Source organism: Podarcis gaigeae (genome assembly GCF_964106915.1).
Source record: "Podarcis gaigeae genome assembly, chromosome: 12".
In the NCBI taxonomy this organism is placed as follows: domain Eukaryota; kingdom Metazoa; phylum Chordata; class Lepidosauria; order Squamata; family Lacertidae; genus Podarcis; species Podarcis gaigeae.
In genome coordinates, this window is record NC_139688.1 from 12,475,746 (window position 1) to 12,497,473 (window position 21,728).

General features: G+C 43.1%; 1 protein-coding gene across 8 annotated transcripts in view; it reads left to right on the forward strand.

Moving 5' to 3' along the window:
* The window catches only part of DPP6 (dipeptidyl peptidase like 6), a 513,612-nt gene that overhangs the window by 390,283 nt on the left and 101,601 nt on the right, over window positions 1-21,728 (forward strand). For all 8 annotated transcript variants that reach the window (XR_014556579.1, XR_014556580.1, XR_014556581.1 and 5 more), the window contains exon 6: window positions 13,398-13,450. Coding sequence is in view for 2 of the 8 variants with exons in the window: in XM_083704775.1 (XP_083560901.1) it covers window positions 13,398-13,450 (53 nt within the window). In the remaining 6 variants the exon portion in view is untranslated. The remainder of the gene's footprint in view (window positions 1-13,397; window positions 13,451-21,728) is intronic.

Genomic DNA, 21,728 nt, shown 5'->3' on the forward strand with positions numbered 1-21,728 from the left:
CTGCAAATCACTTAGAGATCTAGCAGTAGTTCCTGATCTACCTTCTGGCCACTCCTCAAAATTCATGGCTGAATTTTTCTGTTTAGATTGGATCATGTGTGCGATCAAAAGCTGCAATCTATAGCCAATGGGAAATGCAGATATTCATCTCTAATTATTCATCTCTTATATCCAGCTTGCTTTTACCACCGTTAAACACTGAGTGCTTGTCCTTTACGATGATCACTTATGTATTAGGCTAACAAATAACGGCTAGTTTAGCTCTGTTGTGAGAGAGCTCAGCCTTCGAAAGCAGGCCACATCTTTGCATTAGCTATTTTGCTTGACTTATGTCTAGACATTCTTTGCCCATCTCAGAGTAAAACAATTTCTCTTTTCTGCCTTCCTCAAAGGCAAACACGCATTGCCCCCGTACTTCGCTTTGTTTGCTTAGCAACAGCTGACCCTAAATATTCAAAACGTGCTGCTTTATTGGGGGACGGGATGTCTTATTGTTTTATTGTAGTTTTGCTTAACATTGCATTGCTATGGCATTGTAGTTTCTATGTTTCATTGTTTGCTATATATACATATTGTATTTGTTACTTTGCAAACCACACAGAGACTGACTTGAGTATTAAGCAGTATATAAATATATTAAGTAAGTAAATTAACAATATGAAAATCTACCAGCCCTGGATGGAGTTCATGCATACAGTGGTACCTCGGGTTACAAACATTCTGGAGGTCCGTTCTTAACCCGAAACAGTTCTTAACCTGAGGTGCGCTTTCGCTCATGGGGCCTCCTCCTGCTGCTGCTGTGCCGCCAGTTCGCAATTTCCATTCTCATCCTGGGGCAAAGTTTTCAACCCAAGGTGCTACTTCCAGGTTAGCAGAGTTTGTAACCCAAAGTGTTTGTAACCCGAGGTACCACTGTATTCCTATAAGGAAAGCTTCTGGCCTTTTAGGAATACATAACCTATTTGTTTTATCAGACAATGCCTCCTGGGCATGTGGACCACTGTGATTTGCACAATTTTTAAAAAAATTGTAAAAAAAAGTTCGACAACTTTGGAGTAAAATCCTAATTTTTTTTTTAAAAAAAATCAAAAACTTTGGGCGGCCCTCACGCATATTCACTTCATCAGATCTGGCCCTCTTTGAAAAAAGTTTGGGCACCCCTGATCTAGATCACCCATACTTGCAAGCACAGTGTGGCCCCTGAACACTCCCACCCATGACCCAAGTGGATGCCGTCGGTTGTCTGAAGTGGGCCAGAGCATTCAGCCAATGTGCGGTACATGAAGCGAAGCAGCCTTCGTAATTAACCTGCTGTGAAGCAAGCAGGCACAGCAAACTCTGTTAAGGACCCTTATGGTGTTGTTGCTTTCTTTGCAGCTGCCCTAATTTATTCGAAGAAAAGGAAAAGGAGTAATAAAAAAGAAAGAAAGCGCTTCACCTTTGAGTCACTCTGTCACTGCCAATAGTTTGACTCCAGCGGAGCTAACGTGGTGCTGTGAGGGACAGGTGGCTGAGCAGCAAAAAAAGAAAGCTTTTGTAATTGCTTGGCATGTCAGTTCTGTGCTCAGGAACATAGGCACCAGTTGGCAGATTGGATTAAAGTCCTCCTGCGGGTTGGCTTCGGTATGCTTAATACCTGCACTCCAGATTGCCTCTACAAACATTAAAAAGTGCAAACTAAACCCAGTTACAAGGGATGGTGTTGGAGTGGCCACTTATGCATTGCCAGAAAAAAGCAAAAAAGCAAGGACTTCACCACAAAAGTGATGGTGGTGATACTTATTACTGCACCCTTCACCGGCAGGGACTAGGGCAAGTTACAACCATTTAAAACTCAGTATTAAAAGAAGTTGAAACACATAACAGTCCCAGTAATCGGATGAGTCCTAAAAATGCAAAGCTCCGGTATCACAGCATCAGTTGGAAGCTGTGCAGTGATGGTGCCAGACACATCTCTGTGGGGGAAGGAGTTTCGTGGCTTAGGGGCTGCCACTAAGAAGGCCCTCTCCCAGGCCGCCACCACTACTGAACCTCTTAGGGCAGCAGAACTACCAGCCCCTCCCCCCAATAATAGCCAAAAGGTTCTGTAGGGAAGAAGGCAGTCTCTTGGATATTTGGGGTTTAATCCATCTAGGGCTTTATATGTATAGACACATGTTTATAAATAACCACTTTAAATAGAAATACAATTCATCTGACGATGGTGGAGAAGGCTGAGGTCAGGTGAGATTTCTGCTCCTCAATCTGCTGTCCAGGTGCTGACTATGAATCACAGAACTATAGAGTTGGAAGGGATCCTGAGGCTCACCTGGTCCAATCCTCTGCAGTGCAGGAATATGCAGTTGTTCCTTACGGGGATCGAACCTGCAACCTTGGCATTACAGTGGTACCTCAGGTTACAAACGCTTCTGGTTACAGACGCTTCTGGTTACAGACTTCACTAACCCAGAAATAGTAGCTCAGGTTAAGAACTTTGCTTCAGGATAATAACAGAAATCGTGCAGCGGTGGCGCAGTGGCAGCAGGAGGCCCCATTAGCTAAAGTGGTGCTTCAGGTTAAGAACAGTTTCAGGTTAAGAACGGACCTCCGGAATGAATTAAGTACTTACCCCGAGGTACCACTGTATCAACACCATGCTCTAACCAGCTGAGCTATCACTGTGTGGCAGACAACTGGTCACACAATGATCTGGTCAGACAACTTCAAGGCCCCTGAAAGCTCCCTTCTGATGGCTTATTCATCTTTAAACCAGACTCAGCCCTCCAGATTGAGGACACAGTCCAATAGAGGACAATCTTCTTGATGAACTCGTGTGGGTAGCATGCAGCTCCCTTCATCACTTGATTAGCCAATGCTCTGTTCACTCCAAAACATTTTCTCCAAAAGTGAAGGGGGATCTCACCTGCTGGCTTCACTTGTGCTTGGCCATTGTTAGATGTGAGCAAAGCTCTACATGTCTAGAACTGTATGTGCATAGGCTCTTTGATATTAAAGGGATCTCTGGACCATTAAGGTCCCCCAACTGTGCATACGGGGAGCACAACCACATGCTGTTAGATGACTGCAGAGCTCTGTTTGTGCTTGCCAATATCCCACTGCTTCCTTCCTTCCACATCTGTAGGCGAGAGCACAGCAAGTTTGACCCAAGCAGAATATGTGACCCATCTTTGTTGAAAGGTGTTTCATTAGTCTGAACCCTGGGTGATGGGAAAGTTTTGTCTGCGTTGATTAATCTTCAGTTGATTTGTGGGTGATGAGCATGCATCTGCAACCTGACCCCGTGAAGTATGAAAAGAAGCAAAATTTTAAAGATAGGTAACTCCTTTTAAAAAAACAACAAACTGATTCCAAAGCACATATTTCTTAGAGTAGGTTCAGCTTAGGGCACGCTTGTTATACAGTGAGCAGTTCTGGCTGCTGTATCTCAAAAAGGATATTACAGAATGGGAAAAGAGGCAGAAAAAGGCAAGCAGAACTGGAGGAACTACCCGATGGGAAATGGTTAGCATGCCTAGGGCTTTTTAGTCGGGGGGGGGGGATTAGGGGGAAGTGAAGACATGATAGATGTGTATAAAATTGTACATGAAATGAAGGAAGCAAGAAGCTTTTCTCCCTTTCTCAAAATACTACAACACAGAGTGGCTGGGGAAACCCAGCCAGATGGGCGGGGTATAAATTGTTGTTGTTATTATTATTATTATTATTATTATTAGGCCATCCAAGGAAACTGAATGTTGGAAGATTTGGGACAGGCAAAAGGACTTCTTCACACAGCACGTACATACCATATTTTTTGCTCTATAAGACTCACTTTTTCTCTCCTAAAAAGTAAGGGGAAATGTGTGTGCGTCTTATGGAGTGAATGCAGGCTGCACAGCTATCCCAGAAGCCAGAACAGCAAGAGGGATTGCTGCTTTCACTGCACAGAGATCACTCTTGCTGTTCTGGCTTCTGAGATTCAGAATATTTTTTTTCTTGTTTTCCTCCTCCAAAAACTAGGTGCGTCTTGTGGTCTGGTGCGTCTTATAGAGTGAAAAATACAGTGTATTTGCTGATGAAAGCCTAGTTTCTACTGAGAATGAAAACCTGAGAGAGCTGTACCTCTCAGTCAGAATTCCAGGGTTCACAGGGTTGCATGTCATTTCTACAAAAGAAATCCATGCACATAGAAAATTAGCATGTCAGGGAGGCTCAGCTAGAATAAAACCCCTCTTCTTGATGCAATAATTTCCCAACATTAACTTTGAGTTTGCTGGCACTAAGTGTGTGATGGTCAACAGTGGGATCCTCTTTAAAAGAGGATTAGACAAATTCATGGAGAGTAAGGCTATTGAGGGCTACAAGCTATAATGCATATGTTCCGCCTGCTTGCCTGCCATGAAGGCAGTTGTGTCATAATGGCAATATGCTGACATACAAGCTATGGGACAAGGATAACTGTGACTTTAAAGATGAATGGGAACCCTTTACAAAGTATTAGAAGACGCAGCAAAGCGAACTGGACTCTTTGGCTTGCTTTGAATAAACCTTCACAAACTTTTCTATTGATGATAATCAGCTAAAAGGTTTCAGGATCTATACAACTGTGTAACATGCAGAAAACAGCATTGTTAGAGAAACCAAAGACTGGAACTGAGGGAAGCCTCAGTTGTGGGGGTGGGGGGTGGGTTTTGTGTGGGAGGAGGGAGGAAAAATGGGGGGGGGGAAATAAGGATGATATGTTTCTGGATAATATGTTTTGTTTTAATTTTGAATAAAAAAGTTAAAATAAAATAAAACAATGGCAATATGCTACTACCAGGATCAGAAGCAACACACTTCTGAATACAAATCACAGGGGAGTCACAAGATTTAGAGTGCTTCTGGGCTTCCTGGAGCCATCTGATCCTGGAGCCATCAAACCTGGAGCCATCAAACCTGCAACCTTGCCGTTGTCAGCATCGCGCTCTAAACAACTGAGCTATTCTTTTTCCTGGTTCCTGTGGTATGGTTTTAGGTGTACATTTAAAACATTTTAAATATGTGTCCCATAAAAACATAACCTGTAAAATATCTCTGAGGCGACAGGTGGAAAGAAGTGAGGTGAAGAAAGTCGTTTAAGATAATGTCTTACATTTAAAGTCAGTTCTGTCTGGCGCCAGAACAACCGGATATAATGGAAGGAAAACTATTCCCTTTCAATACTTGGGTGGCTGTCACAAATGCTTTTTGTAGCCTAATAAGTGGAGGCAAAACTTTTCCCTGCCAAACTCCAATTTGCCCCCCCCCCAATGTATTTATTCATAATTTTAAAAAAATTCTATACGCCACCATCTCATGTTAAAAATATCAAGGCAGTGCGCAAGACTAGATAAAGAAATACAGCAGAACATAAAATACTATTTAAAAAATGCCCAAAATTTATATTCAAATGACTGGCAATCTTAAGAAGATTTAAGCTGTTGAAACAAAATATTGTCTTCCATAAACACAGTTTTAACAGTGAGTCCGTAAGGGACTGTGGAGGCCAATTCTGTATCCACATGTCCTTCCACAGTGGGGACATTGGTTTCTGGGTGGGAGTTGATCACGGTGTGGATTTGCCAAGCGTGCCTTCCTCTTAGCACGTTTCTCCCGTGCATCCTGAGTTCGAGTGTCTTCAAAGCCCCTGACACCTTTGGTAAAGGCTGTTCTCCAACTGGAGCACTCACAGGCCAGTGTTTCCCATTGTCGGTCTGTATACTACATTTTTTACCAGAGACACTAGATAACGGACTTCTAGTTGAAGCTGGTCAGGCTTCTGAAACCCAGGGGATAATTAACTGCACTCTTGCAAGCGATGTCAGTCATGAAGCTGGGCTATAAAAGCTCAGGTGTTTCCTGGACTCAAGTTGCTCAGGGTTTTGAACCTTGCCCAGCAGTATATGGGTAGAAAGTGCAGGTGTTTCAGCAGAGATGTCTGCATGCTGCAGGCCATCTGCCCCTACCAGCTGTCTAGTAAACCTACTTATTTATTATTTATTCCATAAAATGTATCCCCCAATTGATTGTAAAAAGGGGGGGAGCCTCAAAGCAGTTCATAAAAATTAAACAATAAAATCGAGAAAAATTCACAACCATACGTTAAAACATGCAAAGGATAAAATAATAGAACAGATTAAAGTTGCCCCAACTGGGTAGACTTGTTTAAAAAAAGAATGTTTTTAGCAGGCGCCGAAAAGAGCACAGCGAAGGGGCCATGGCTTGAGGCAGAGAGTTCCAAAGTAGACACTAAACAATCAAGTTCATACAAATGAGGAACCAAGTAGGATTCTTATGACCATAGTAGCAGGAAACAGGTTCCCTGAGAAAGCTACATCAGTGTGACTCAGAGGCTGGCCATCCACAACATGGATTTCCAAGGGAAAGAGGCGGGGTGATGGAGTGAAATGCTAAATAAAGTTACCTGCAGAAACTGAGCTGTTCAAATGGTCAAATGTTTAATCTTTTGATTGAACTGGAATTAATATTACTGTTAGCAAAAAAATAACGTGGTGGTATATTTGCATTAATAATTACAATACACTTCCCTTAGCGAGCTGTATTGTGCCAATGCCCAATGGAATTGCTTTTGTTGCTGTTCTGCTATATTCATTGATTTTAATTCCTTCTGTATTATTTTAATATGTTGGAAACCAGTGGTGTATTTTCCTATAAATGAAACGTGGTATATAAATGTTTATAATAAATAGTGCCAGAACCTACTAGGCCTGTAGTAGGGCTACAACCCTTGAGGTTCAGCCATACTGAGTAGCTATGCATCAGAGAGAGAGAGACGTGAATATGAACATATCTGAAATCAATATTGATACTGCTGCAAATCAGGAACCATTACACAATACTTAAGACACATTATTATGCAACCAGCATGTATTTTTATTTATTGCAAAAAATTTATCCCATTAACCAGTAAGCAGCAGTTCACATGTGAGTCTTGGTGGTCATTTTTTCCTGCCCCCTGCCAAATGTTTGTCCGCTCAGGTTCAGCGCTTGTGCCCTGTCTACTTTTGGTATTGAGCACTTTATACCTTGATTTATTTATTTGGGGAGGGGGGGAGGAGATGCTCTGAAGATTATTATATTTAAGAAGCTCTTGGATTCTCTTTGCCTTCCACTCTTATTGCTGCACTGATTTATTTTCCTACTCCATATATTGCATTTTACCATCCGCTGCAACTTTGAAATTCTGCTGCTACTGTGATCAATCTGTTAGCTTTACCTAGCTGAATCTATTTACTGCCCCCCTCCCCCTTTTTAACCTGACTGGACATTTGGCACGTTGGTGGTCAACTGTGATGGTATATGGATAAGGGGGAAGGGGTTTTGTTCAGATTCAAGTAGTTTTGGGAAGAAGTGGGTATGGCAATGGAGGTACGATAAGCTATCTGAAGGAAATGGGGTGGCGGGCAGGTGTATATCTCAAAGTGTCCTGTTATTTCCCAGTCCTTGTCCCAGTACAGGAGACCAGAGTTGCTCGGCCAATTTGCCCTCAGTCCTGGTGTTACTGCTGTTACATGCCAGATCAGTCCAGATTAAACAAAAACAAATCTTATACAGGACTTGATCCCACATTGAATGACTGACTTGGCTTATATCACTGTTAGCTGAGTTAGATGATCTGGAGGAGCTGAGCTTTCTCAAATTTACCCCCATTTCTTGATGCAGCACTAAACAAAATTGAGGGCCTAGGGTGAGGGGTTAGCAGTGATCTGTCTCCATTTCCTCTGTCAAGGTAAGATCTGGTTATCTGTGAGTATAACATGGTGTTTGATGCATGGCCCAGACAGTGGCATCTTGACCACCCCAATTTGCAATAAGTTCCCCTACCTGAGCTGACAGAGATGGTCTTGGATATGTTACCAAAGACATCTAGGTTTCTGGTTCTGGAGAACCTCAACATTCATTCTAGGACTGCCTTGCCACAGGTGTCTCAAGACTTCATAGCTTTAATGGCAGCCATAGACTTGTCCACACTTTGTGTCTGAGTAGGAAGATGGTGATTTGAGAATGGGGGATTTTTTCTTGATTCATTTTTTGTGGTCAGAACATTCCCTGGTGAGATTTAAAACTCACAGTGGCCACTTCCTTCCAAAGGAGTAGTGGACCTATCTGGAAAGATTGATTCTCACAGTTGTCTAGGAGTTTGCAGTAGACGTATTCCTGAAAAAGCCCTTGTTTCTCTGTGGGATACTCAGATTATTGTAGGCATTGACACAACAGCTCCCAACTACTCTTTTCCACTGCATGGAGCCCGGTTCAGCCCAGCTCCTTAGTTTACCCAGAATCTGGGGTGACAAAGCAATTAGGAATTAGACAGAAAAGATTGCACATCCCTGATGGCTGACCTGTGTCAGAAGAAAGACAGAGGACTGTAGTCCTACCAATTCTCCTGGACTTCTTGGTGGCTTTTGACACCGCCAACTATTTTATCCCTTAGTAATGTATGTATGGCAGTCTAAATACACAAGCAGAGATTTTTTTTAAAAAAACAAACTCTGCAATGTCGTTGTGCAGAAAATACTTCTCAGATATTGCTAGAAATACATGCATTTCCACAGTTTTAGGGGCAGAAATAGATTCGTGTGAAATATCTGTCACCAACGCTATAGAAAAACCTATTAATGATGACAGGTGGCAAGGGATCTCCACACAGTCTGTCATCATCAAGAGGAGACGCTAAGGCTGTATAAACTGCCAAAATGGCTTACTTGAAGGTCGTTTGTGCTGTTTTGTGCCACAAAAATAGCTCAGCAGTTGGGGGGGGGGGACTGTAGCAGCCTATGGTCAGTATGACAAGATGTGTTTCTATTTGTATTATAGTAGTTATATCCAAATTTGTGTATACTTCTCTCTATGATAAGTGTGTGTGTGTATATATATAATACACATAAATTAGCAAATGTTAGGAAATTTCCTCTTTTTTGGTGATGAATTAGGTGCCCACCCTAAACAACAACTTATATAAAAGAGGGAGGGAGTCAGTTGCCTTCAGAAAAGCAGCTGTTTCATATGCACCCATCCAGGGTACTCAAAAACACAGGAGAGTCACTTTTTAATCTCCAGAGAGATTGTGCCATGTTAAAGTCATCAGGCAAGGCATTCCATAATGGTATGTACATAGACTGCCATGCTCTTACAGTTGCTTCAGCTGATCTTTAGTTTTCAGGTGAATGAGACACAGAATTGGACCCCCTCCAACGCAATGGAAGAAATGAGGCATAATGGTCAGACGTGTGATAGAATTCCAGGAGGAGGTGGCTCAATACAGAGTTCTGAAGTTCTTTATTCCTGATCCTAACTTCCATCCTCCCTGGTCTCATCAAATTTATCCATTTGTTTGTTTTCTTTGCATACCACCCCTGCAAGCAAGTTCTGCGTGTGGTTGGCAGAGACATAAAGGATACAAGCCACAACAAAATGCTCAAACCAGAATAAAACAAATCTTTCTATCTAGCTATATATACACATGTGTTTTATGCTGATTCTACATCATGGGGTGTGTGTGAGAGTGTGCATGCATGCATGTGTGCCCGGCAAGACATAAAATCAGCATAAAATGCACAGCTGGCAAAACAGTTTAAAGCAGCAAGGGAGAGCTTGGTGCAAAAACTGAGGCACCTGATGGGTTGTAGTGACAAAGAGGTCTTCACCTGGAGCCTTAAAGTCCATAGTGTGGAAACCAGATGATCTTCCCTGGGATTGCATAGATCAGGCATCACCACCCTTCCTGGCAACCATCTGCCACAATTAATTGGGGGAACTTGGAGAAGGGCACCCCAAGAACATCTTGGGGTCCAGGCAGCTATCTATAGGAGAGAAAAAGCCTTCTGGTAGCATGTCCCCAAGTTGCTTAGAGAACCTTCAGGAGGAAGAGCAGAATATTGGTGGTGATAATGATAGTAGTTGTAGTAGTTTCAGTAGTAGTAAATAATGATGTAAAGGCTTTTACAAATGGAAGAAAACTGTATCTCCACATTGCGAGCCTGTATATGTTCACGGCCTGCTTTTGCACTGATTCCAGAAAGGTAATGAAGCCGATTTAGTTCCGATTCATTACAGAATGGCATGACCAGGCAGCGCTGAGAGTTTTTCATTTGACAATTAGCCCTTTCAGCCTCAAAAAGATTTAAAACCAGAGGGAAAAAAATAACATCTGTTATTCTGCAATGAAAATGAACTCCTCTAGTGACAGGCTGGCTGAGTGATTGATGGATGATGCAGGACAAGAGGAACAAGGACTGAGTTGCTCTGTGGGGGCTTCATTTTAGAGGTGGTGCCCTGCGATGTGCTGAAGCAACGAAAGAGAAACAATCTAATATCCAGTTAAGTGTGAGCAACCTGGGCCAAGGACAGTTAAGGCTCCAATAGTATGCACACTTACCTAGCAATAAGCTGTTCTGAAAAAATGTGTATAGGAGTGCATTACCAATATCATTCAGTTTTAAAGAGATTTAAGGCCTAGGCTGCAGATGGGCAGGGTACAACAGCAACAACAAGAACTTGCCACTGCCTCTGAGGTTGCTCCCAGGCCATTCCAAGTATAATTTTCAGGTGCCTGATGCTCATCATCATCATTATTTATTAAATTTGTATCCCACCCTATACCCACAGGTATACCATCCAGGTATATTGAGTGCCTTTATGATCCTTCCAAGTGGTAAGGGGAATTCTGTCATGCATCAGCTGCTGATGTGCACTAAAATGTTGCCTTCATGGGCTCATTGTATGGAGGCCCACAAGTTAGCCACACCTGGTGAAAGTAGAACGGGTTGAATTGAATTTTGGGTCTTCTCTTCAGTTGAAGAGGTTTGGCTGTAAATTAGGGATGGGGGATTTGTGACCTCCCCCTAGATGTTTTTGGACTCTAGCTCTCCTCATCGCTGACCACTGACCCTGCTGGCTCCCATGATGGGAGCTGAAATCCAACAGCATCTGGTAGACCTCAGATTCCCCATCCCTGGTTTAAATCCTTCAGGTTTTTGTGAGGATAAAATTAGGTTGCCTGAGGTCCTTAGGCAAGGACAGGATACAAATGCGAAGAGAAATATTATAACTGTACATCACAATTTTGTTTATATATCAGAAGGGTTTGTTCTTCTCTAAATTATGGCTTTGAAAGAGGAGATTTGGTTTGGATTGCCCAGTTAGGCCTACTTATAACTGGCTCATTTTGAGCACCGCAATTTAGATGGCTCAGTAATGTTGCTAATGACTATTGAAAACGCATCATGGCAATTAGAAGCAGGAGTATTTCATTACCAAAAGCTCTGCCACTAGTGCACACCGCAAGTACGTTTTAGCATGTTCTACAGGGAAGTTGTTTACAGGGAAGCAATTAGCTCCCTGTTGTTCCAAATCCAATTGAATGTGCATTCTCAGGACAGGCTGGGGAATGAGGAGGAGAAGGAAGGTGAAATGAAACTAGCTTTTCATCGGGGCTCAGGGATTGGGAGGGAAACCACAGCCACTTAGGTCTGTATTTGTTAATATAAGGACTGCCCTCTGGGACTAGCAAACAGAGAGTACCCTTGGCCAAAATTATTTTACTGGGCCATTTGAGGGGAAGCAACCTTTATCTGTCAGCCCTGAGTCAAAGGCAGGCAAAGTCTATTAAAAATTGTTCCCCAAGCATCTTTGTGCTTTGCCCTCTTAGGTTTTAAATAGTTATAAACCTTGCAGAAGCAACACTATTACTTTCACTACAAACTGTTTAAGCACAGCATATTGAGATACAGGTCTTCGAACACTACAAATATTCAACTTTAAGTGATAAAATCAATAAGTAGAGAAGGAAACCATACAAATCAAACATTTTTGAATTCTGCCTTCCATCTTACAAATTTAATTTTCGACATTCCTGTTCAATTCCATTGCTATTTTTCTTGTTCCCAATGCATCACATATAGAATTCTATCAGCTACAATGTGCCAGAGATAGCTGATGACCCTCACAGTCCCTTCCAACTCTACAATTCTATGATTCTGAGGTCTAGAAGACACCATGTTTGTAATCCATGATATCTGCAACTAATTCTGTATGGCCTAGAGTTACAAGCCAGGAAGTGAAGCCTGGTGGGAAGTCTGCTTGGAGCAACAATGTCTATTAGAGGACATTTAGCAATGAATGCATTCGCTTTGCATGCAAAAAGTTCAATCCCCAACATCTTCAGGTGAGCCTGGGGAAGAAGTAGACATCTATGTGACTCTCCTTTAACTGCCATGGCTTCCATCAAGGAAGATGGTGAGAATTCTCCTCTACACAAAACTACAGTTCTTAAGATACCCCAGGAGAGGAAATGACCATTATGACTATTATAACCTTTTGATCTTTAAGTGAACAGCAATATTGAAAATGTAACACATGCTCTAATATCAAACCCACAATAGATTTGGTTGTTGGTAATCTAAAAATGTTTGTAGATGTTTTTAATGTTTGTAGATGTTCTTAATTGTTTTTAAATGGTTTAGGTTATGTTTTGTTCAGTTTTTAATTGTATTGCTTTTACTCTGTTGTTCTTTGCTGCCTGGGCTCCTTTGGGAGGAAGGGTGGGAGAGATACTTAAAAAACAAAAGCAGCAGCAGCAACAACAGAGCGAGGGGTTCTTTTAAAGCAATAAGCCTCTTAGAAGGACCTGTCTTCCATCTGAATAACTCAGTAAGAGTGAGCAACCTGGTTGTCATTTGCTGGTTTACACTTCCCTCCCCACTCCCAGCTTCCTTTAATTTTTATTTCATCCTTGCAGGACTCCCAGAATTCAGTTCCTGGGGTCAAGGGTTTTTGCTTTTTTGACTTGCTGTAAGTTGGTATCCCTGATAATAAACAGTGAGATCAAGCCTCCAGTTCAGAAGCAAGGCTTAAGCCAATAAACTCTCACATCTCAGCTGGAAAAGGGTACCATGACTTTCTCTCCTGTGCTAGCAGATGTAATGCCTGGACATATTTACAGTGGGATAGAACAGAGTGACGGGCTGTTTGCCTGTCATAGCTGTGCACCCTGCCTCTGCCGGACCAAGGTGTCCTCATTAAAGCTTGTTCCAAATTTAGCTATTGCTGGGAGCATGTGCCCCTAGCATAATCAAAGGCCCTGTATCCACAGTGATGACAGAGAGCATCTGGAGTGATAGGACTCGCCAAACGTTCTAATAAGGTGTGAGGTGGAAAGAATACACAGCCGCGCTAGGTGAATTAATTCTCTCTCCCTCTCTATGACAGAACGAAATTGGTTTTTGTATCTCCCCACCCACCCCGCTTTGCAAATGCAATTAAGCACAAAACAAATACCAGGTATTTCCTCATCCTAGAGCTGTAGCGATAACAGAATCTTGACACTTTACATTACTAATCCCCTTTTTTTCTCTCACTTTAATTTCATTCTGCAGACGTATCAGCATTCGTATACAGCTTTTTATGTCCTCCGAAAACTGCCTGATGGGTAAGTGATATGATGTGGTACCTGGGGTTTCTGCAGATTAGGAGCTGCTGGGAAGCGAACCGCCCTAAGCAATGTGGGCTTGTGTCCCAGTGCTTCAACCATTCAACACTGGCAGAGCCTATAATGGAATAAGGGCCTTTCCTTGAAAAGGGAACACAATGGGAAAGGGTGGTATGTTGGAGTGAAACGGAAAGGGAGGGGAGGAAAAAACTTGTTCTTTTTTTGCCATATGTGAGTTCCAATAACCCTCCCCTCCAGGAGAAGAATCGTTGCTATTATTAATCACAAATAGGAGACTAAGAACGGTGTGGGAGTGGATTATTGACTGAAGAGAGGACTGGTGGAAATACCGGGGAATTAAAGGAAATTTTTATGACGCAGTTAAAAATGGAGTTTTGTGAAGACAGGCTTGCCTAAGGTGGACGAGAGGGAGGAGGACCAGGGTCATTGGAATGTGAATGTATGGTTATCAGAACGTTATCTTGACCTGGCAGAGCCCTCTGAGATATATATTCGCAAGCCTGTGAATCAACGGACAGACAGTGGGAATGTTTTTAACGGAGGTGTGGAAATGGCGTCTGTCCTTTATGTGATATGATTTTTGGAGAGTGTAAAACCCACACAGGAGATGTTTGTCTTTCACCCGCTTGTGAAGATTATCAGAGATCACAAAGAAAGGAATATATGATAACAACAAGAAGATGAAGAAAATAACAAAAAGACCATCTGGACAGAACTGGATAGAACTGTTTGATCAAGGCAGCAGCAAGAGTGATGTTTTGACCCCTTTCGGAACTTGAAGTATGGGTACCCCCAACAAAAAATCTGGCTGTATAATTTGGATTTAATGTGATTTGGAATTAATGTGATTTGATTGGCCTGTTAATAAAAATTATATTTTTTTTTTAAAAAAGGAAACACAATGAATCTCAACGTTGAACAGCATGATCCAATAGTGAGCAGCAAAGTGTTGCACTGATGCCAGCTCCACCCACATCCCTTTCTTCATCCCTCATTTTAGAATAGTGAGAGAAACCTGCTGAATCAGACCAAAGGTCCATCTACTCCAACATCCTGCCTCCTGTTGGAAGCCCACATTGAGGACCCAAGCACAATAACTCTCTTCTGCTGTTATTCCCGAGCAACTGTATTCAGTGCCTCTAATTCCAGCAGTTGCATATAACCATCGTGACTATAGCCTTATCCTCCATGAATTTGTCTGTTACTCTTTCAAAGCTATCCAAGCTAAAGGCCGTGATCACATATTTTGGAAGCAAGTTCCACAAACTCATTATGTGCTTTGTGAAGAAACGCTTCCTTTTGGCTGTTCTGAAGTTTTGGAACAAACGTCTTCTGAGTCATCCTCATGCTGCAGCATTCAACTGGCGTAAAAGAAGGATTCACATCCTTTTGAACTTAATGTCCAGTCGTTTGTTGGACCTGATCTTCTGCACTTCCTCTCTGCACATGCCTGCTTTGCCAAGAGTATGTCTCACGATGCAGTTACACAATTCCGCTAGCTGACGTGTTGCCACAGAATAACATCTTAGGTGAAACGCCACCTCGTGCATTGGTTACTGACCTGTTTTTGATTTGCACAGGGGCTGTAACAACAGGGTCACATAGTAATATGATTTGGGGCTGGTGCAGCTAGTGGAAAGAGATTTCTTTCTGAAAACAGATGTCCAGAGGCTTATCACATCCCAAAAAAGCCCTTCAGAATAGTATTAATTTAGAACAATTAGCTTGCAGTGTGGACACACACTGAATCATTTGCACATCTGATTCAATCCTTCCATTTGCGTGAGCATCAACCTTGAAAATATAGTTTTAGTTTTACTTATTATCTACTTTATTAAAATATTTTTAAACCACCTTTCATTGGCTTTGGCCCCAAAACACCTAAAGGTACATCTCTTCCCATGATAGACCTTCTAGGGTGTTACGATATGCGAGGAGGCAGAGGTAGACCTTAAAAGTACCATGCAACGTGGCATGGAAGGACCTTTTCTGTGTTGGCCCCACCATTGCATACATTTTGTTGGTGGGCCAAGATGCACCTTTTTGTATTGGGCTTTTGGTTGAAGGGTGAGTTGAGAGCTTCACTCCCTCTGTATTGTTGCTCGTGGTCTTACTTGCTGTGTGGTTGATACAACCTAATTGATGGATTAGTGTTCTTGTGCACTACTTGGCTTACTTGTTGTTTTAGCCGTACGTAACCAGCCCTGAGACAGCATAGCAAAGGATGAGCTATAAATGCACATAAATAAATATTTAAAACATCAGGGTGGTTTACAAAATAAGACCAAAAAAAGTCATATCGCCATGAAATATAGTCAGAGCATCTTTAAAAGGCAGTAAATCACAACAGGAATGGCTAAACAACTAAAATAGCCAATGAGAACAAAGGGCAAGGTGGTCCACAGTTTTGATGCTATATCAGAGAAGGCACTCTATCTCTCATTGACTTGTAGAAAAACCTCCCCAGCAGATTTTTAGCACATTGGCAGCCTGCTGTTCTACCAACTATATGGTTCCAAGCTGTTTCTTCAAAGCTATTTATTTATGTATTTATTTATAGCCCGCCCATCTGGCTGGGTTTCCCCAGCCACTCTAGGCTGCTTCCAACAAAAGTTTAAAAATACATTAAAACATCAGTCATTAAAAACTTCCCTGAACCTTCAGATGTCTTCTAAACGTCAGATAGTTGTTTCTTTATTTGACATCTGGTGGGAGGGCGTTCCACAGGGCAGGGGCCACTACCAAGAAGGCCCTCTGTCTGGTTCCCTGTAACTTTGCTTCTCACAGTGAGGGAACTGCCAGAAGGCCCTTGGCGCTGGGTTCAATGATGGGGTTTTAGATGCTCCTTCAGGTATACTGGACCGAGGCCATTTAGGGCTTTAAAGGTCAGCACCAACAGAAGTCAGCACCTTGAATTGGATCCACAAGCAAATAACCAGTGCAGTTAAGACTTACTTGTTGGTTTCCCTGTTATATGGTGGCACAATGATTACTTGTTGGTTACTGATTGCAAAGTTCAGCAAATAGTAATCTTGTCCCAAGAGAGAGAGAGAGAGAGAGAGAGAGAGTGATTTCAGTAGGTCTTTTTTAAAAAAGGAGAAATCTAATTCTTTGTGACTGACATAGAGTAAATTAGATTCAACATTTCAAACAGCGGCCTATTCTTCCCTGCTGTGAGGGCTTTTTAGATCAGAGCCGTAGTTCACTGCACACTGCAACTCACTGATCTGTTGTTAGATCAGATCTGTGTTCCTGGATTTCTATTGTATTCTTCATCAAAAGACGTTTTGTAAGCATGGGTTGGTCCCGTCCCCCCCCCCTTTTCGGGGAGACCCAGTGAAGTTGATCAATCAGGAAAGTGGGGGCTGTTCTTCAGGCAATGCACCCAAATTATGGAATGCTTTCCCTGGAAATACGCTAGGTGCCAACTTTTTTTTACATTCTTGCACAATGCTAGGACTTTCTGCCCAGACATTTATGAAAAGTTCTCTTTCTCCTTCTGCCCTTTATGAAACGTTAACCCACTGGTAGGTTTTAACCTTTCATATTAAATTTGCATTTTCCTCTTATTTATTTTATTTTATTTTAAAAAATGGAGCGTTGTTGCTGTTTCAGGTATTGTAACCTGCCCCTGAGACCTTTTAATATAGGGAAGGGTAAAAATACTCACTTCTGCAAGGTTAGGATAGCTCTTTCAACGGCTATCAGTCAAAACAGCAAAATGAAATACTCGTGTTTGGAAGCGATGTTATGTCTAGTTGTGTTGTTTGCATCTGCTGGTATGCAGAGGGTTTTGCCAAGCCATGAGTTGATCCTTCACATTCCGGTGGAGGCTTACAATAGTTTTGCTGCAGGCTGATGTGGTTAGAAGTCTGCATAATCTGGATTTTCAGCCTGCCCAGAGTGGGTGGGGTACAAATAATAAGATTATTATTATTGCCTTCATGGCTGCCACGTGCTGATATGGTTGTGGCATTGGGCCCCATATCCCTCACCACACTTGTTTCAACCCTGACTCAACCTCATCTGCCATTACAGCCTCTCCATTCCCTTCTCACTCTGCTGTCCATCTCAAGGGCCGATGGACGCAATAAGCAAAATCATGTGATAAACCCTTTCTTCTGTTTGAGTTGTTAGCAACTGTCATTATGTTATAATAATAAATAAATATGTTCCTTGTACATTGAGGCCACAGGCTGCAAGAACTATATATTTCAGGTTTCCTTCCTCCATGGGAGAAACCTCCCTGAATTGTGGTGGTGGGAATGAGGGAGGAAAAAGGTTGAAAGAAGCTGATTTTAAAAAACCATTCCGATCCAGAGCTTAACTTTCTTCATATTTAGATGTTCCCAGTTGTGTTGCTTGAGTTGGTTCATCTCATCTACCATTGTTAGTTTATAATTTGTGCTTAGGAACATAGGATGCCATCCTACTAAGTCATCCTCACAGTAGACCTATTGACACCAATGGGTCGAAATGGCTTAAACCTATTGGTCCCAATGGAACTACTCTACATGTAACTAATGTTGAATATCGCCCATAGAAAACTGCCTTATTCCAGGTCAGACTGTTTGCCTGTCTAGTTCAGTGAGTCTCTATGGCAGTCTATGAAGTCCAGACGTTCTTGGACTCTATCTCCTATATTGTTCAGCCATTGACTATACTGGTTGGTGCTGATGGGAGACGGGGTCCAACACTACCTGGAGGGCCTTGTGTTGGCTATCCCTGCTCTGTAGCCTCTTGCAGAGGTCTTTCCCATCACTTCCTAACTGGTCTTTTAAATTGGTGATGCCTGGAAGCTTCAGCACTCAAATAATGTCTTTCACCACTGAGCTACAGTCCCTCACTTGAAGATACAGTGGTACCTCGGGTTAAGTACTTAATTCGTTCCGGAGGTCCATTCTTAACCTGAAACTGTTCTTAACCTGAAGCACCACTTTAGCTAATGGGCCTCCTGCTGCCGCTGCACCATCGCTGCACAATTTCTGTTCTCATCCTGAAGCAAAGTTCTTAACCTGAGGTACTATTTCTGGGTTAGCGGAGTCTGTAACCTGAAGCGTATGTAACCTGAAGCGTATGTAACCCGAGGTACCACTGTATAGGGATTTTATAAAATCTTAAGAAAATGCTGTGTGCTGCAAACTGCCTTTCACATTCCTAGAATCAGTTTAGCTTGTGTCATTTTATTAAAATTATTTTTGATAAATGGTTAAGGTTTGTGAATTTAAGCCATTATACAGTTTATTTATGCTGCTAGAGAACCAAATATCCACTGTCTTCCCTATCACACATCATAGAACTCTGATTCCTTTTTGCTGGCTGTGCCTCTATCCGCAAACCCTATCATTCATATTATCTCTGAGAGCTTTCCAGCCTTTTGAGTGGAACCTTAAGGTTCGAGCCACCATTATCCAGAAGAACACCTTTTATTATTCTTATTTTGCAAAGGGATGGTCCATTAATGCCCTTGTTTTCAGCGGCAGGTGTTCAAATTAGGGGCTTATTAGCACAGCAAAAAAACCTCCAGACTCCGGTGTCCATCTTCTCATTTGCTTTTCCTACCCTTTCAGTCCATAATATTGTGGATTAAGTTCATGCTGCACTAGGCTGCCATCTAGTGGGTTCTCTTATTTCTGTAACGTGGGCTGCTGTCCTGCTGCTCCACAAAGCAATTCACACAAAATGGTTAATGTGGTGTTTGTTCTTCTTAACGCCAGATTCCAGTTGTACTTCCCTGTGCTATGCTTCTGAGTTATGGAGAATCTAAATTTTAGGACAAGGATCCTTGTGTAGCTCTCTGTTTGACTGCACAACAGACTGCACATCATTTATTATTGTTATTATTTCTTTTATATGTATTATTTCATATGCAAACAGTATTTCCAATGAGAGCGTTACATTCAGCTTTACTCCATCATAATGGTGTTGTGCAAAATCCTGTGGTTCATTTTCTTTTAGCGTGGCAGGTTATCATAGTGTTCTTCTGCTGGCATTATAAAATGGAACTGAAGAGGATAGAAAGCCCTGATCATTTCCCCATTTCCCATCCAGCCTCTTGCAAGCATCTTGAAGGCCTAGTGACTCAGTGCAAATTAACAGACTCTGGCACATAACCAGACAAAAACCAGCCTCCCTTTCAATACATTCTTTTTTTGGTGGAGTGGTTACTCTGTGCTACTTGAGTACAGCAGCAGCAGCAACAACAACAACAACAACAAGCATGATCATTGTTACCATAAAATCATAGAGTTCAAAGGGACCTTAGAGGTCCTCCAATCGAACACCTGTCCATGGTGCCTGCCGAAGAAAGCTCATCACTTCCCATGCAATCAGCAGTTTGTTGTTGTTTAGTCATTTATAATAATAATAATAATAATAATAATAATAATAATAATAATAATTTATTATTTGTACCCCGCCCATCTGGCTGGGTTTCCCCAGCCACTCTGGGCGGCTTCCAACAGAGATGAGAAATACACTAAAATGTCACATATTAAAAACTTCCCTGAACAGGGCTGCCTTCAGATGTCTTCTGAATGTCAGGCAGTTGTTTATCGCTTTGACATCTGATGGGAGGGCGTTCCACAGGGCGGGCGCCACTACCGAGAAGGCCCTCTGCCTGGTTCCCTGTAACTTGGCTTCTCGCAGTGAGGGAACCGCCAGAAGGCCCTCGGAGCTGGACCTCAGTGTCCGGGCAGAACGATGGGGGAGGAGACGCTCCTTCAGATATACTGGACCGAGGCCATTTAGGGCTTTAAAGGTCAGCACCAACACTTTGAATTGTGCTCGGAAACATACTGGGAGCCAATGTAGGTCTTTCAAGACCGGTGTTATATGGTCTCGGCGGCCGCTCCCAGTCACCAGTCTAGCTGCCGCATTCTGGGTTAGTTGTAGTTTCTGGGTCACCTTCAAAGGTAGCCCCACGTAGAGCGCATTGCAGTAGTCCAAGCGGGAGATAACCAGAGCATGTACCACTCTGGCGAGACAGTCTGCAGGCAGATAGGGTCTTAGCCTACGTACCAGATGGAGCTGGTAAACAGCTGCCCTGGATACAGATTTGACTGTGCCTCCATGGACAGCTGTGAGTCCAAAATGACTCCCAGGCTGCGCACCTGGTCCTTCAGGGGCACAGTTACCCCATTCAGGACCAGGGAATCCTCCACACCTGCCCGCCTCCTGTCCCCCAAAAACAGTACTTCTGTCTTGTCAGGATTCAACCTCAATCTGTTAGCCGCCATCCATCCTCCAACCGCTTCCAGACACTCACACAGGACCTTCACCGCCTTCACTGGTTCTGATTTAAAAGAGAGGTAGAGCTGGGTATCATCTGCATACTGATGAACACCCAGCCCAAACCTCCTGATGATCTCTCCCAGAGGCTGCATGTAAATGTTGAAAAGCATGGGGGAGAGGACAGAACCCTGAGGCACCCCACAAGTGAGAGCCCAGGGGTCTGAACACTCATCCCCCACCACCACTTTCTGAACACGGCCCAGGAGTAAGGAGCGGAACCACTGTATGACAGTGCCCCCAGCTCCCAGCCCCTCAAGACGGTCCAGAAGGATGTCATGGTCGATGGTATCAAACGCCGCTGAGAGATCCAGCAGAACTAGGAAACAGCTCTCACCTTTGTCCCTAGCCCGCCGGAGATCTTCAACCAGTGCGACCAAGGCAGTTTCAGTCCCATGATGAGGCCTGAATCCTGACTGGAAGGGATCCAAATGATCCGCTTCTTCCAGGCGTGCCTGGAGTTGTTCAGCAACCACTCGCTCAATCACCTTGCCCAAGAATGGAAGGTTTGAGACTGGGCGATAATTGGCCATCGTGGCCGCATCTAAAGATGGTTTTTTAAGAAGCGGTTTAATAACCGCCTCTTTCAGTGGGTCTGGGAAGGCTCCCTCACGGAGGGAAGCATTCACCACCCCACGAAGCCCATCGCCCAGTCCTTCCCGGCTAGCTTTTATAAGCCAGGATGGGCAAGGATCCAGGAGACAGGTGGTTGGCTTCACTCGTCCAAGCAGCCTGTCCACATCCTCGGAGGTAACAGATTGGAATTGATCCCACACAACTTGACCAGACAGGACTCTAGCACTCTCCCGCCCTGGCCCTGCTCCCACGGTGGAGTCTACTTCTTCCCGAATCTGAGCGATTTTATCTGCAAAAAAATTTGCAAAATCATTGCAGGAGAACATGTGGCCCGTACTGGGCCCCGATGTTACAGGTGGTTCCGCTAAATTGTGAACCACCTGAAAGAGTC